We start from the raw sequence: 14603 nt of genomic DNA on the forward strand, positions 1-14603 counted from the left end.
CTGCCCATGGTTGGACATAAAGAAATACTGACATGTTATTTTAATTGTTCCTGAGTTTCTTGCTGGAACAAATTATCTATTTTATATTCTTATTGCCTAGAAAAGTGGAGAGAGTTTAATGTCTGGATAACACAAAGATTCATATGAGGCAGAGCGTATGCACTCTCAGAAGAAAAAAAAAAAAGAACAACCAAACTAGTTTAAAATTAGCATGTGTGGTGTGGGACACCAAGTTTAGTTTGACTGCATCCTTCCTTTCACAGTGCTCAGTAAGCTGCGGTGTTGGAATCCAGAGGAGGAAACTTGCCTGCCAAAACCTAACAGCAAAGGGCCAATATGTCACATTAAATGGATCAATGTGTAGTGGTTTGTCTCCTTCATTGCTTGTAAGGTCTTGTCAGACGAATGCCTGCACCAGTAAGTATGTTTCTGTATGAAGTTTCTTGTTAATTTGGAATTATTTATTTATAAAGAAAAATCTGTATACAGGTTAATTCACTCATCTCCCTATACTTTCACAACATTACTAATCTGGCATAAACTGAGTCTCATAATTACTAGACCAGTAATAACAGGATTGTTTTTAATTTTTTTCTGCCAGTCAGAAATAAAGGTGGTGATATAATGAGGTAGGTTTTGAATACGCTTTGATAGTACATACCTCTCACCCTCATACTTGCCTACTTTTTCCTTTGTCCTTTATGCTAACCTCAACCGAGAAAAAAAATTCCATAAATTGAGTATAAATTACAAAGGACATTAGAAAAGATAAGAATCCAGTTCTGGCTTGTCTTTTCACTGTATATTTGCATTACACTGGACATTTTGCTTAGCATGGCAGAATTCAAAGCCTGAAGCTCTGTGCCAGTGATAACTTTAGGTATAATTTCTATCTCTGTAGAAATGAGAATCCTGGTCTCATGAGCTTTGCAGGAAGTGATGACAGTACAGATACTTTAAAAAATCCAGTAGTTTATTACTGCCTATTTAAAAATATCTTCAGAAAAGCTGTCTATAGGAATTGCACAATTTGGGCACAATCGAGTTATGATGGTAGATGCACTAGTGGCATATACACCGATGGAAATACCTTACTGATACAGAGTATGTTCAATTACATACAGTAATTTAGAACAGGCAGTCCTAAATGCAGGTTACTTAAGTCTGAACCTGTGCTCTCCTTCCTTTAGAGGAAGGTATTATTTTGTAGGTTTGGGGAGCAGGGTGCTGAAAAGAAAGGAAAAAGATTAAAGTTTTTTAGTTCTGAGGTGGAGGAAAAACCAAAAGCCTTTATGAATGGCCTGGTTTTGATCAGAGATCACAGAGATAGACATGTTTTGACCCAAGTCATAGTGCTGTCAAGAAATAGCTACTTTATACATTTTGAAGCTTTTCTTTAAAAATTCAAAAAAAACCAAAACAAAATGTGAACTAGAATAATTACTGATTCATACATAATATGAAACTTCTTTTCCTGGCCTGCATTTCATATTAACATGCCAAAATCCTGAGGTTCAAAACTTCACTTAAATAAAGCCCTGTGGACTTCCAGGAATGTCCTTGGCATAAGGTTTAATAAAATATTTTGAGCTGCATATCTATCTGAATTTAATTAATTGTGGATAGCAGAATGGCAGTGTGGCTGGTTTGCAAATTGCTTAGCACAGACTGATATTAACGTTACATTGTCAGCTTCCACCACGGTGCCAGGAAGGCAGGACAGTGAACTGCAGAGGGAATGCGATTGTACTGAATGGGTGCAGATCAAAGTCATACAGAGAATCACTGTCCTCTCCATCTCCACCACCATTTGGAGCAAGGGAGCCCTTGCAGCTCAGGTCTGCCTGGTAATTCCCGGGCTACGCAGCGCGGGCAGGGGAAAGCTTGAGGCCTGTCCATACCCATAGTTGTATTTTGGGTTTTGCAGGAGGAGCAAGGGCAGTGGCAGCAGCAGGTTTTGGATTCATGGGAACATGCAGGAGGCACCTCCTCCTCCTGCAGCAATGCGTTCAGGCTGCCTTGAAGTGGGGAGAGAATAGAAGGCAGGAACATAGCACGGCCCTAGACGGGCAGGCAGCTAGCTACAGGAGTAAAGCGGACTCAGTGAAGATTAGTGTGACACATGGTATGTGTGCTATTAGGGGTCCTTGCCTTTGGGCGAAGTGTTTCTGAGTGTGCCTCCTCCAGACTAAGCTTCTGTGGCTCAGATGAGGTCCTTCTTTTTTACTGTCTCTTGACAGTGCTGAGGCTTTTTAGACTTAATTGTTTACCCTGGGACTAGTCATCACAGCAGTTTCCTACTTAAGCCCTACTGAGTCAGAGACATTCCTGACTGTGGGCTCCAAGCAATAGGAAATAACACCAGTCTAGCCTTGAGGTTACCAGGACCTGGCACCCAGCTAAAGGTGTAGAGGACCATTAGAGGTCATAGACTCAGATGGATTTGTACCAGGTGATAATGAGGGCCAATGGCTCCAGTACGATCTAATCCTTATGCAAGATTTACCTTGTAGAAAAAACCTCTCCCAAACAGTCCATTACCTCGGCAGCTGCAAGATTGGATGATACTAAGGATCTAGAAAATGCATATTTATGTGGCCTCATATATTTATGTGACCTTATATATTTATATGGTCTGCCATCCACAACTCTGAACTTTGTTTCACTCCTAGCCTTGCTCACCAGTCACCAGTAAAAATATACACACCCTTTAGTGTTGAACTGCTAATGAGAGTTAGTGGTCTTTCTTTTTTTAAAAAATGAAATGGATGAGACTTGTTAACATATTTATAAGTATGCACTGGGTTTAATTCCATGTTGGAATAACTAGTGTAAACAGAGCACAGCCTGAAGTATTTTAATTTGTGTGTTTAAAGTTACACTTACTGTGTCTGTAAGTTGGATTTTGGAAATGGAAGATTTAATACTGGAACACTTCCCTAAAAATAAATATTTGGGGCCCAGTAACTTATTAAAAACAGGACGCTACTTTAATAATTTTAGTAAACTGAGTGCCTAAAGCAATTTATTTGTTGTACCATGTGAAACGGTTGAGGGAACCATGTATCTGGATAACGAATACCGATTTAAAAGCTGTGTAATTATGAAACCGTGATATCCCCACAGGTCTGAACTCATTACCCAAAACATTGAAAACAACCATTTTGTTTTATAAGCATAAGAATGCACTCTAGGGTGTAGTTCATACAGTGTACACACTTATTGAATGCTTGAAGCATTTAGCTTTTCACCTATTTCTTCACAGCATATTTGAAGCATATGTATATAAGAAGCATGCAGTTTTTCAAATATCATTTGTGTGCCATCGGTGTAGCTGTCATTTTATTTATGTACCTACCAAGTGGAATAGCAGTAGTGATTTCAGATTCAGGCACACTGAGAAGCATTTTGATTTGTGTGTCCATTTCCTGGCTCATCAACTTATTCTGCAGGCTCTGAGTTTTTAATCTGTCGCATACCAAAAGGCTGGGTCACCACACACAATCTGGCTGTTTTCTAGCACCAACACAGAGTGTTTCCCGACTCTTCTCAGCTGGCCAATTTCATCTTGCATGGAATGAACTCAGGGGGTGTGTGCCCTTGCTCCACGCCTCCTACAGCGCTTTGTTTCTCACCTACCTAGTGTTTTCTTAGATTAGTTCTACTGATCAAAGTGGGGCACAGTATTTGCCAGCAGTGAGTCAACACAGTGGTATCCGAAAAATTGTAGTCATTCTCATGTTGTCTCCAGTGTGCCTACCCAGCACTGCTGGGAAAGCCCGCCTGTGGTGGTATTCATTCAGGCAGCTCCCTAGAAACCTTTCAGCATCCAAGCGCCTGCAGTACAGTGCAGGAGGAGCTTCATAATACCCAGTGTCTCCATACCCAGTCTGCATGAAGCTTTATGCAGTTACTGTCTGCTTTTGTCAATTCATCTGATTACTATATTCAACCTCTCAAAATTCTGGCTTGTTTCTCTCTTTCCTCCCTGGTTTCTTGGCACAACACTATGAGCAACTCATCTTTCAACCCAAAGAAATTACCCTCAGCCAATGATTACAGGGTGGCTTTGCTGGTTGCATGTACTGTGTCTTCACTGACTGCTTCTTTCACCTCCTGTGTTGCTATCAGTTTGGCTTGACTCAATCAGACAACCAGCATGGCCAGCCAACAATTTAAATAACAGTCAAGGGGAGCCTTACTTCTTTGATAGGTTTTGTTCTATTTAGGTCATTCTGCACTTGACAGAGCTCAAATGTGGGGAAAGTGATAATGTGTTCAAAATTTCTGATTGACTTTTTCCATTCTGGTCATGCCTTGCCTTTCTGAGGCAGTAACAGGAAATATATAGGAAACATAACCATAATAGGATATAATTTAATATATTACATAATGCATCTATATATACATTTACATATGTGTGCACCATCTACGTCCTTCATATAGGTATATGTTGCCTGTATCTTTTTATTGTTAGGAAACTTGGGGAAGAAGCAATAGAATTCTTGGCTGGAGCAGGGGAATGTTATGGTCTCGTGTTGTTCATATTTTCGCATTTTTGTGACTCAGATAAAAGCTCAGCGTGTTGCAATCTGACTTGAACAAAGTCAGGAAAAGCTCTGTCAAGCATTCTGAGAAAAGCAGATTTTGTAAGCATGAGTGCCAATGATTAGATACTTTTCAACACTTTGTTTTCTTTCAGAGATTAAACCAAAGCTTCCAGAAAAGTATCCTGCTCATGGACCTCAGATCGTCAGTATTCACCGAGTCTATATTCAAACCAGACAAGAGAAGCGCATTAATTTTACCATAGGAAGCCGAGCCTACTTACTTCCAAAAACATCTGTCGTAATTAAGTGCCCTGTGCGAAGGTTCCAGAAATCACTTATCCGGTGGGAGAAAGATGGACAACACTTACAAAACTCTAAAAGACTAGGCATCACTAAGTCAGGCTCATTGAAAATACATAGTCTTGAAGCTCCTGATATTGGTGTGTACCGGTGTATTGCAGGCTCTGTGCATGAAACATTTGTACTCAAACTCATTGGTACTGACAACAGATTGATAGAACCACCAAATCTTAGAAAACATGGCAGTGAGAGCAGTAACACAGATCACAACGAGGCCAACAGCTTTGGGGCCAAATGGCATAAAATGAGCAAAATGTGGCAAATGTGGAGTAAGAAGAATGAGCTCTATCTGGGTGACCGGCAAGTAAATGATCAGCCATTTCTGCAAAATCTTGAAACCTTTGGGAGTAATTCAGCAGAAGACTTCAGCTCTCGTGAATTCAAAAATAAACGACTGGAGGCAGCTGTTCTCCAAGGTGCCTACAGCATGGACACGGTGCAGTTTGAAGAACTGATCAGGAACATGAGTCAGCTCATTGAAACTGGAGAAGTCAATGATGACTTGGCATCCCAGGTCATTTATCAATTAGTTGCTGAATTATCTAGGCCTCCACAACCAACTACTGAAAAATGGAAGGGGGCCCAGGATGAGAAACTTGCCTCAAAACTCAAAGGCAAATCACCCAATGAATCTGAACGTTTCAGCACAAAAACTGTTGATAAGTTAATGTTTAACCAGAAGGTTCCAGTTATTATGAGGCAAAAGGAAATTCCTCGAGTTTCCTTCAACAAAACAGTAACTGTACGAATTGGAAATACGGTTTTTCTGACCAAGAATACTCGTGCTGTCAATCTACTGTGTGAAACAGCTGGTATTAGTGAAGTGAAATATACTTGGACAAAAGACGGCGAGACATTAAAAGTCTCTGAGAAGTAAGTAAATAGCTTCTCTTTTATTTTTTAATGACTTATTATGTCACTATCAACTGTCAAAACCCACCCTGCTGTGCAATATTAAAACATACTGTTGTAAAAATGAGATAAGCATGAACACTGCGCCTTCCATTTTTTTATTTAACTATTTTTTTTCCTTCAAGTGTCTTGTCACATTGTTTGGCTTTACTAACATACAAGTGTGTGTCCATCCCCACAATATTACATGTATGGATTGACTTTTTTTACTAAGTGTTTCGATGCCCTAACAGTTTGTTTTGTGATCTGCCTTAATCATTTCAGCTGCATCAGAAAATGAACAGATTTATACTCAAATTAAGAAGCCTATTGGATTTGTTCATATACCAAATACAGTGGGAACACATTAAAAACTTCTACCACGGCATAGATGAAAAAAAGTCTTAATTCTTACTCTTTTTTAAGGAGGGAAAATACCACTGGTACCCTCACCATCCTTCAACACAGTAAATCTTTAGGTATAACTGTAGCTGCATAGCTTCAATTTAAAAAGAATGAGCTTTTTTGGATTTTTTTTCAATGCTTTAGAATTTACAGACTTCTGAAAATAGTGGAATACAAAATAATAAAGAACCTGTATTGCCATCACATTTGAGAACTGTACCCGGAAAACAAGTACAGCAAGCGTGTGTTCTAGTCAGATATTTGCTCAAGACTGAGAAAATACTTTTACTTCATTGCTGATAAATTAGAAGCTCACCTGATAATAATAACTCTGTGTGTGAGCCTCTTGGAATTATAGCTAGCTCTTGAGTAATGAAAAAAATGATTCTGAAATGATAAAGGCGCTGTTGGATATTTCTCAACATACTTAACTGATTGTCCGCACTGCCAAGAAAAATATACTTCTGCAGGGCTATCAGTTAAAGCAAAGACACCAAAACGAAGCCATTTTTAACAGTGCAAATGTTTTTGGAACCACGTAGCTCTCACCAGTGATGTTTATTTTGGGAAATAGGTATAATTTCTCATTAACTTGTTGCAAGTGATACCTTCATATTTTTGGACGTGATGGTGTTTTGTTTATTCATGAGTATCTGTTTGATTCCTAATGGCTGCTTTCATAAATTGCCTTTGTTTCAGCCTAGGCTGGTATTCTTGCACTTAAGGGGGTGTACATTGGCAAAGAAAGTTTCCTTCCTACTTTTTTTACAGTAAGGTTTCTTATACACAAATCCATATATATGTGCATCTACTCAAAAGCAATAATATTAATAATATTACATCTGAAAAAGAAGGTAAGGAGGTGAATGGGCTGTTTATCTGTTGGGTTTGTAAAAGAAGGCCATACTTAGCCATGCATGAGGTGGCTTGTTTTGTTGAGACACAAGTATTTTTAATATGTTTTGGGTGTATCTTCCTTTTGTACATGTACCTAGTGTGGTGCAATGCCTGAACTACTATTTTTTTGGGGGCGTGATGAATGTAACTAACTCGTGTAACTTACTGCTGGGAAACGTAACAAGGGGTAAAATCCAGGCTGCTGTTTTCAGCTTCCTCCCCAGCCTGTGATGCTCTCTGTGATCCTCTCAGATGGCAGGCAAGATATTCAAGACACCTGTGGGTTTTTGGTGGAAGACTTGAGCTTTAATGATGATAATATTTTAAAAAAACCAACCAACCCTACAGTAATTTGGAAGCCAGATTAGACCATGCATTTGTGAATTCCCCAATCCTGTTGAAAACCAAGCTTGCTCTGGAGAGATGGATTTCTTGCCAAGCCTAATACTTTTAATTGTGGTAATCTGATTTATTCGTGCTGCTGTTCCTGAGGGATTCTGGTTTGTAGTAGCAAACTCACTGTCTTCCAAATGGCTGAAGAATCTTCCATGTATGTATGGCTTAGCGGTCCCTACTTGTCACCAAGGATGAGACAGAACTGTTACTGCATGCATTGGTCTAGAATGGTGAACTCCTAAAAAGGAGTTTTGCTGCCGTATCTGTAACTCTTGCAAGAAGATTCAGCTGGGTTTGTCCCAGGGTAGTAACCCTTGTCTCTCCTTCAATATTCTGCAGGGTGATCCTGGACACCATTGGAAAACTGCAGATTCAGAACCCTACTCAAAAGGAACTTGGTACATATGGATGCCTGGTTGTTAATGACTTTGGTTTTGATATGGAAACATCATTGCTATTGCGTGCAGGTAAGACTGCCCACAGAATCAGGCATGGTTTGTTTGGTGTTTTGGTTTTGGGGTTTTTTACATATATAAGCACCCATCCCCGCTCTGATGTGAAATAGTTTATTTTGTTGGCAATCCATGAAACTCCGCCTGATTTAACAGGTAGCAGTAAAATGGTCTTGTTGCTCTAAAACCACAGCAGGTGTGAACTGAGACTGCTTGTATCTATCCCACCTGTATTTTCTGGCTGCTGGTTTGCAAACTGAATTCTGTTCCAAACATGATGAATTTAAATACAGGATTTATATTTAAAAGTCAAATAAATCTTTTAAAACTGATTATTCCTTTAATTTCAAAGAGATTCCTGTCATCTTGTCCTCTGTGTCAAATGTTACAAATGTGGAAGCCAGCAGTTTCTCGACAGTTGTTGGAGGTACAATCGTGGCACGAATTGGAGCAAATATTATGGTTGAATGTCCAGTGACAGGTAAGCAAGAGATCCACTGAAATTCCCTGTAATGTTGGAATCAGAAGTTTACCTTACATCCTGAAAGAAATTACCAGTGAAGGCAGAAAATCATTGATCACTAGTCATTTTTTATTAGGCATGTCACCCACACCAGTCCCATTTCTTTTCTGTCTGTCACTTTAATCTACACACATATGTATATGTTCAAACAGACTTTCCTTTAAGAGTGCTTTTCTTTCCATGAAGTGGTCTGAGGCTCCACTACAGAACTTAAAGCCCACCAGAGTGAATTACTATCTTGCTGCAATAGCAAGCATGGCCAGCTGACTTGCTCATCAGAGAACTTTCCTTATCCCTGTTTGAGATGCACGTATGTCTAGACTGTTGTTAAAACTGAAAATGAAATCTCCAGCCATAGCTTAATAGAACTTTAAACCTGACAGTGAAGGAAACTTACCTTTTAGAGCCATCAGTCTGCAGCTGCAATAAGGAAACAAAGAAAAGCGACAAGCCATAGGAGCGTACAGATATTTTCTAGCTCAACATCTGCGGAGCAGCATTAGCGTTAATCAGAAGCTACATGCATTAAGCAGTTCACTGCTTCATTTTATTTTCTAGTCCTTTGTTGGAAAGGTAGATATTTTCTTTTTAATCTCATCATTACTATCTGTTAAGTTTAAAGTGTACGATATAACTTACAGAAGCGATATTCTGTCAAATATTTAATAAGCCCAGGTCAGCCTTTTGTGCCTTGTTGAAGATGATGTATGGAAGTGGTAACAACAGTGAACTGAGTGCAAAGAGAGACTTCAGAGAAGTCAGTCTGCTGTTCACATTCGTATTGCTGGGGGGGTGCATATTGCAAGCATGTTGATACTGAACCAGAGTAGTGATAGAAAAATATATATATGTAAATAGTTCCACATACAATAGTGGCGCCAGGCTGACATATATTAGGACACGTGGCTCTGCTATTCACTGTTGTACCAAGGCTAATTCTTTGATGAAGTAATATTTTCCAACCATAGTTTGGCAACCCTATAACTGACCTACATCTCAAATTCAGCAGAGAGTTAATGTCACACTGTTAATATTAATATTGTTAGGATGGGTAAGCAGTTAGCAATTTAAATATAAATTAATATTTTCACAGGGGACTGTAGATTTCCAAATGCTTTAGAACTGTGTATATTCATGAGCCAAACTTTAGTTATGCTAAGACACCAGTGTTGACTTAAAAAATGATTTATCTAATTGCTTTATTTTCTGTCATTGCCGAGGAAGTAAGTATTACTGTTTGTGAATAAAATAGAGCCTTCGTGTCTTAAAATGTCACTAAGCCTAGAAGCAGAAAAACTACAAAATTATGTAAGCAGAGTTTTTCCGATCTCTTTCCCTTAATGAAAATTACTAAACCACTGACTTTAGAAGACTGAACTTAATAGCACTTTATGTTAATATGTTCGTCTAATAGGTGGCACCCAAAAGTATGTCCATTTGCAGTGTAGTAGGATGAGAACTTTGTTGTGAATGCTGATAAAACATCATGTGAATTATCAGACAAGCGAGAGTCTGAATCAGAAAAAATACTAATATTTCTATGCACTCTAAAAGTCCTGTTCCTGTAAACAATTTGAGTCTGCAAGAGTAGTTTTCTCCTCATCAGACATGTCAAGCAGATCTACTGGACTCTTGCTAGCCCACAAAATAGTTCTCCGTAAGAAGAACGATCTAATGAATAAGGTCCCTGTGTGTGTGAAGAATATTAGGTCCATGCCACTACCAGAATTCTTAAATTACTTCTAAATTTCTTGGCTGCAATGATTTCTGAGGTTTTTTTTTTTTGGTTTGGGTTTTTTTTTATAGGCTGAATAACCTATAATACTTTTTTTGTAGTTGTTCAAACCATAGTTTCTCTGTGAATAAATCTGCATATTGAGTTCTATGTTTTGTGCCTACCAGTGTATGGTCTATTCAGGAATTTTCTTTCTGAAACACATATAAAAATTATGCACATATGCAAAATGGTAAATTAATGGTTTGTTTAGGAGAGAATATCATCAGGAGCAGAATGTCAGCTGGAGGTAGGAGCAGCCTACCCAACAGTCTGACAAAGACAGTTGTGAAAGTAGAGAGGAGGTGATGTAAGGAAAGATACACTTCCCAGCTTCCTCTAGTGGCTGGCTAATGGCTGTACGATATGCCCTTTAATTATGCACAGCCTGAAGAGAACCAAGTATATTCCACTTAAGGGGCTCTGGGTTCATCAGGCTGTGTTACACAGGACAGCTCATTTGATGGTTTTAATGGAAAGGATGTGAAGTTTAATGTTACATACAATGTTAGCTAGCTGACTACAGGTTTTTTTTCCCTTTTTTTTTCAATTGTTACCAATTTGGATCTTTTTGTCCTCTTGAAAGTCTTTCTTGCACACTCCAAAAATCACGTTCAGATTGAAAAAAAAACGTTGAAATGCTAAAGAGCGGTGTGGCCTGGTAAATAGAACAACATCAAGGAATAGATTAAGAAAAGCTAGCTAAGCTGCTGAAGCTAATGGTATTGATTTCTTTTAACAAAAGTATTTTTCCACTAATTATAATAAACTCACTTTTATAGCTCCCACACGAGCACATGCTAGAAGATATTCATAACATTCTGGATAGATTCATATTCCATTCTTACGGCCAACAGCTTTTCAATCAACACACATGGTATAAATATCAACACTGATTGCTCCAAATTACTCTTGGATAACATTTATTGTATTTGCAGAAAAGATCGCCTTGTGATTATTACTAAAATAAACTAAAACTGTCAGACTCCATTTATTGTGAAACCTTGAAAGTTCTCGATTGAAGTAAAATAGGGAAAAAATTAAAAATATGTGGAAAATGTGCATTGTCTGCCACCTGCTGGTGAGAGTGGAGCAGGGAAATATCCTGGCGAGGTTGTTTATACATTATGTTGCATCTCTGAAATAGCTTGGCACAGAGGCTTTTAAAAGCAGAAACTCTATCTTCATCCAAATTCTCATTTCTATGAATATATTTTAGCTCTCTAAGAATAACAAATGGATAAAAAAATTGTGAGAAATACACAAAACCTGTTGAATCAGGGTCATCTTTTTGCACATACGTTTCACAAAGATGGACCCAGCTACTTGCTGTCAGTATTGGAACTTGAAACAGATCCAGACGAATCAAGAATCTGATTTTCCATCTGTTCCTTCATTTACCCACGCTCTTCCAAATGTAACTTTGATGCTGTTCTGTGTCCTTTATGCTTAACCCCTCAGAAGACATCTCAGTGAAGAAAATTAGCAGAATACATAGGATTCTGGCTCTTCATTTCTTTCAGGTTTTTTGTGTGTTTTAGATTCCAAAGGTTTAAAGGGGTAGGTACAGATTTATTTTATGAGGAAGGAATGACACTATTTATTATTAGTGTAATAAAAGGAAAATATGCTTCTTTTTGCTCTAAGTGCATCTACATTAGAGTTTTTGTTTGGATCAGGCATAAGTGGGAAGGACTGAAAGATTTACTTCAAAAGCTTAATTGTGCTTTACTTCGCACCTTGCAACAGTCTGGGAACCTGAAAACTGAATGCCTTTGGATATAATTCCACTGAAAGGTGTGCCTGGGGACTACACCTATTACCTTCCAAATACTAAGGGGCAGTAAGTCCAAGGGTCCAGGCAAGATCTGCCAAGTGTAGTGCAAAACAACCCTCATCCAAACACACACCGGGTATGTTCTGGGATGTTGGTACCAGCTGCATCTCTTTACAAGCACATTCTTCATGCCCTCCACTACTTGCTGATGTAGATATGGCCTACAGAGTTGTGGGGGGAAAAAACATAAACTGGAATGTTTTACAGCATTGCTTTTTTTTGGTCTGCATTTCTCCCTTTCTCTCACAGCTCTCTTTATTGAGGGTAGGGGTTTCCTTCAAATTCCTAATTCAGGAGGGGTTAAGATGGATTGTATTAGAGGAAGGAAAAATTTCAAAAATCTGTGAGAGTTCTTAGAATGCTCAGCAAGTATGTGGGTATTCCCTGAATACCTGCTACTTCAGTTTGCGAAAAGCTGTCACTAAGTTCCCTAGGCAAAGTTTAACAAATTCTTATAGTATAAAAGAAGAGGATAACTTGTTGGTTAGTATCCAATTAAAACATCGGAAGGAGCAAGTGATCAAATGTTACAGTGGAGAGAGGTTACCAGTAGGGTGCCCCAAGACTCCATTCTGGGATTTGTGATGTTCAACATTTTATAAAAGTTCTGAAAAAGAATGTGAACAGTTAGTTGACCAATGATGTGAGGAGTCAAGATTTATAAAGGCTAATCAGACCTAAAACTGTCTGCAAAGATTTACAGCGGGATCACAAAAAAAAAGTTTAATAGCTAAAGGAGGATAACGGATGTTCAGAATTTGCAGAATAAATGTATATATAGACCAAGTAACCTTAAATATAGACATGTACACATGGCTGTACCTGAATGACTGCCACTCAGTGAAGGATGCGTGGAGTCATGCTGGTTAGTCCTGTGGGAACACCAGCACACCCCCTGGGTGGTGTCCATAAAGGCAAACCAAAACTAATGGCAGAGGAGTGGACAAAAGAATAGGAAATATAAATTGGTCATTGCTGTGGTGAATCCTGTTTGTGACTTGCTAATCTCATCTTCAAAAGGATATAGTAGTGCTAGAAAGGTAGAGAGAAGAGAATTAGTAGAGGAAACAAGCATGATGGTCTAAGAACTACCTCTGGTTCTAGAAGCTAGGAAGATATATTGAGGAAGCGTCTTTCAACAAGTGCCATGATTTTAGTACTCTTTGCCTACACATCCCCCGGTGCCCATCACTGGACACAAAGTGCTGAGTTAAGTGGACTTCAGGTTTGACTAAGAATGGCAATTCCTGTGTGGTTCTTTAATGTCTGATAAAATTATATTTTCCAAGTCCCTGAGTAGGTATCTGCTTTATGACCATAAATGTCTGTGTCCTTGGTGATATAGGATGGCTCTTCAGCAAAGTGAAAGTATAATTACTAACCAGTTGGGCAAAACAGTCTCTGTAAAGGGTGCTAGATTGTAGAATTACCCTAATGCATACCAACCAAGTCTTTGTTGGGGGTCGACTACAGAATTAAGTCTAGCATTCATTTCTGAGTTCATACTCACGCAGATCCTCTATTTAGTTGCCCAAATATAGTTGCCTTATTCTAAATGCCTGATTTTAAAAAATATTAGCCTTAAACTTCTGCAGCTGGAAAAAACATCAAGTTCTCTTTGAGCTGACAGCCAGAGAACTAAACAGTACCCGACAGAGCTGTAGCAAGGGTGGGATGGGAAGGGGTCTTGCTTCAGGAACCCTTCTAAGGAGGTCACCAGATGTCAGTAAGTATATCTAACTCTTGCCAGATGTTGCTACCACCTAGGAAGAGGGGCTGTTGCATGGCTGTAGGAAGAGGAAAGGTTGTGAGAGAATGGGGCAGTATCAGAGGGCAGGTTGGAGGATCATACTCAGCGCCAAAATGTCTCATGCTGGCTCTGTCCAAGACTATTATTCCCAGTGAAGTCGGCAAGATTCATGCAGGCAATTTCAGTAGCAGCATGGTTTAGGCTTTATAGGGCTCACTCGATGCTGATTGCTCAAGCATAGTTCAGGTGAATAGAAAGGTAGTTTGTGACTTCTGCTGGAGAAAATATGAAGATGTATCAATCAAAGAAATTGCATTGTAAATTATGTTAAATCCACTGTAGATGTTAGAGAGTGTAGAATAAATAATAATCAGGTGACATCCATTGTATTACTGACCCAGAATAGTTTCCTCTGAAAGATGACATGTGAATTTAGCCTATAAAGTCAGGTAAACTTTTAGCGAAGTGTAGCAAAATGTGATTTGTGCCAGCACAGTTCTGCCTTGCTTTTGAATGGGAAATACAGAATAGTTTATGAGATTCTACATAGCTGGGGGGAAAATTTCTGAAGACATATCCAATGTTTTAGAGCAACTAGTTAGTAGGCCAAGATTTTTATGGTGTGTAATATTTCATAGGGCTTTCAAGGTTGGAAGAAATTTGGTTTTGAACACTGAATATTTTAAGGGCACCCTATAGTGTGGATTCCTTTTTTTTTTTTTCCTTTTTTTAAACACGTGTTTCACAGTCCCATCCGGAGCTGGAGAT

The 14603-nt window shown here is 38.8% G+C and overlaps 1 protein-coding gene across 6 annotated transcripts in view; it reads left to right on the plus strand.

Annotated features, from left to right (window-relative positions):
- The window catches only part of ADAMTSL3 (ADAMTS like 3), a 193334-nt gene that overhangs the window by 159931 nt on the left and 18800 nt on the right, over nt 1-14603 (plus strand). For all 6 annotated transcript variants that reach the window (XM_075100507.1, XM_075100506.1, XM_075100508.1 and 3 more), the window contains 4 exons: nt 264-417; nt 4703-5783; nt 7839-7966; nt 8304-8432. In XM_075100507.1, the coding sequence (XP_074956608.1) occupies nt 264-417; nt 4703-5783; nt 7839-7966; nt 8304-8432 (1492 nt within the window). The remainder of the gene's footprint in view (nt 1-263; nt 418-4702; nt 5784-7838; nt 7967-8303; nt 8433-14603) is intronic.

The sequence above is a fragment of the Phalacrocorax aristotelis genome, chromosome 7 (assembly GCF_949628215.1).
Source record: "Phalacrocorax aristotelis chromosome 7, bGulAri2.1, whole genome shotgun sequence".
Lineage (NCBI taxonomy): Eukaryota > Metazoa > Chordata > Aves > Suliformes > Phalacrocoracidae > Phalacrocorax > Phalacrocorax aristotelis.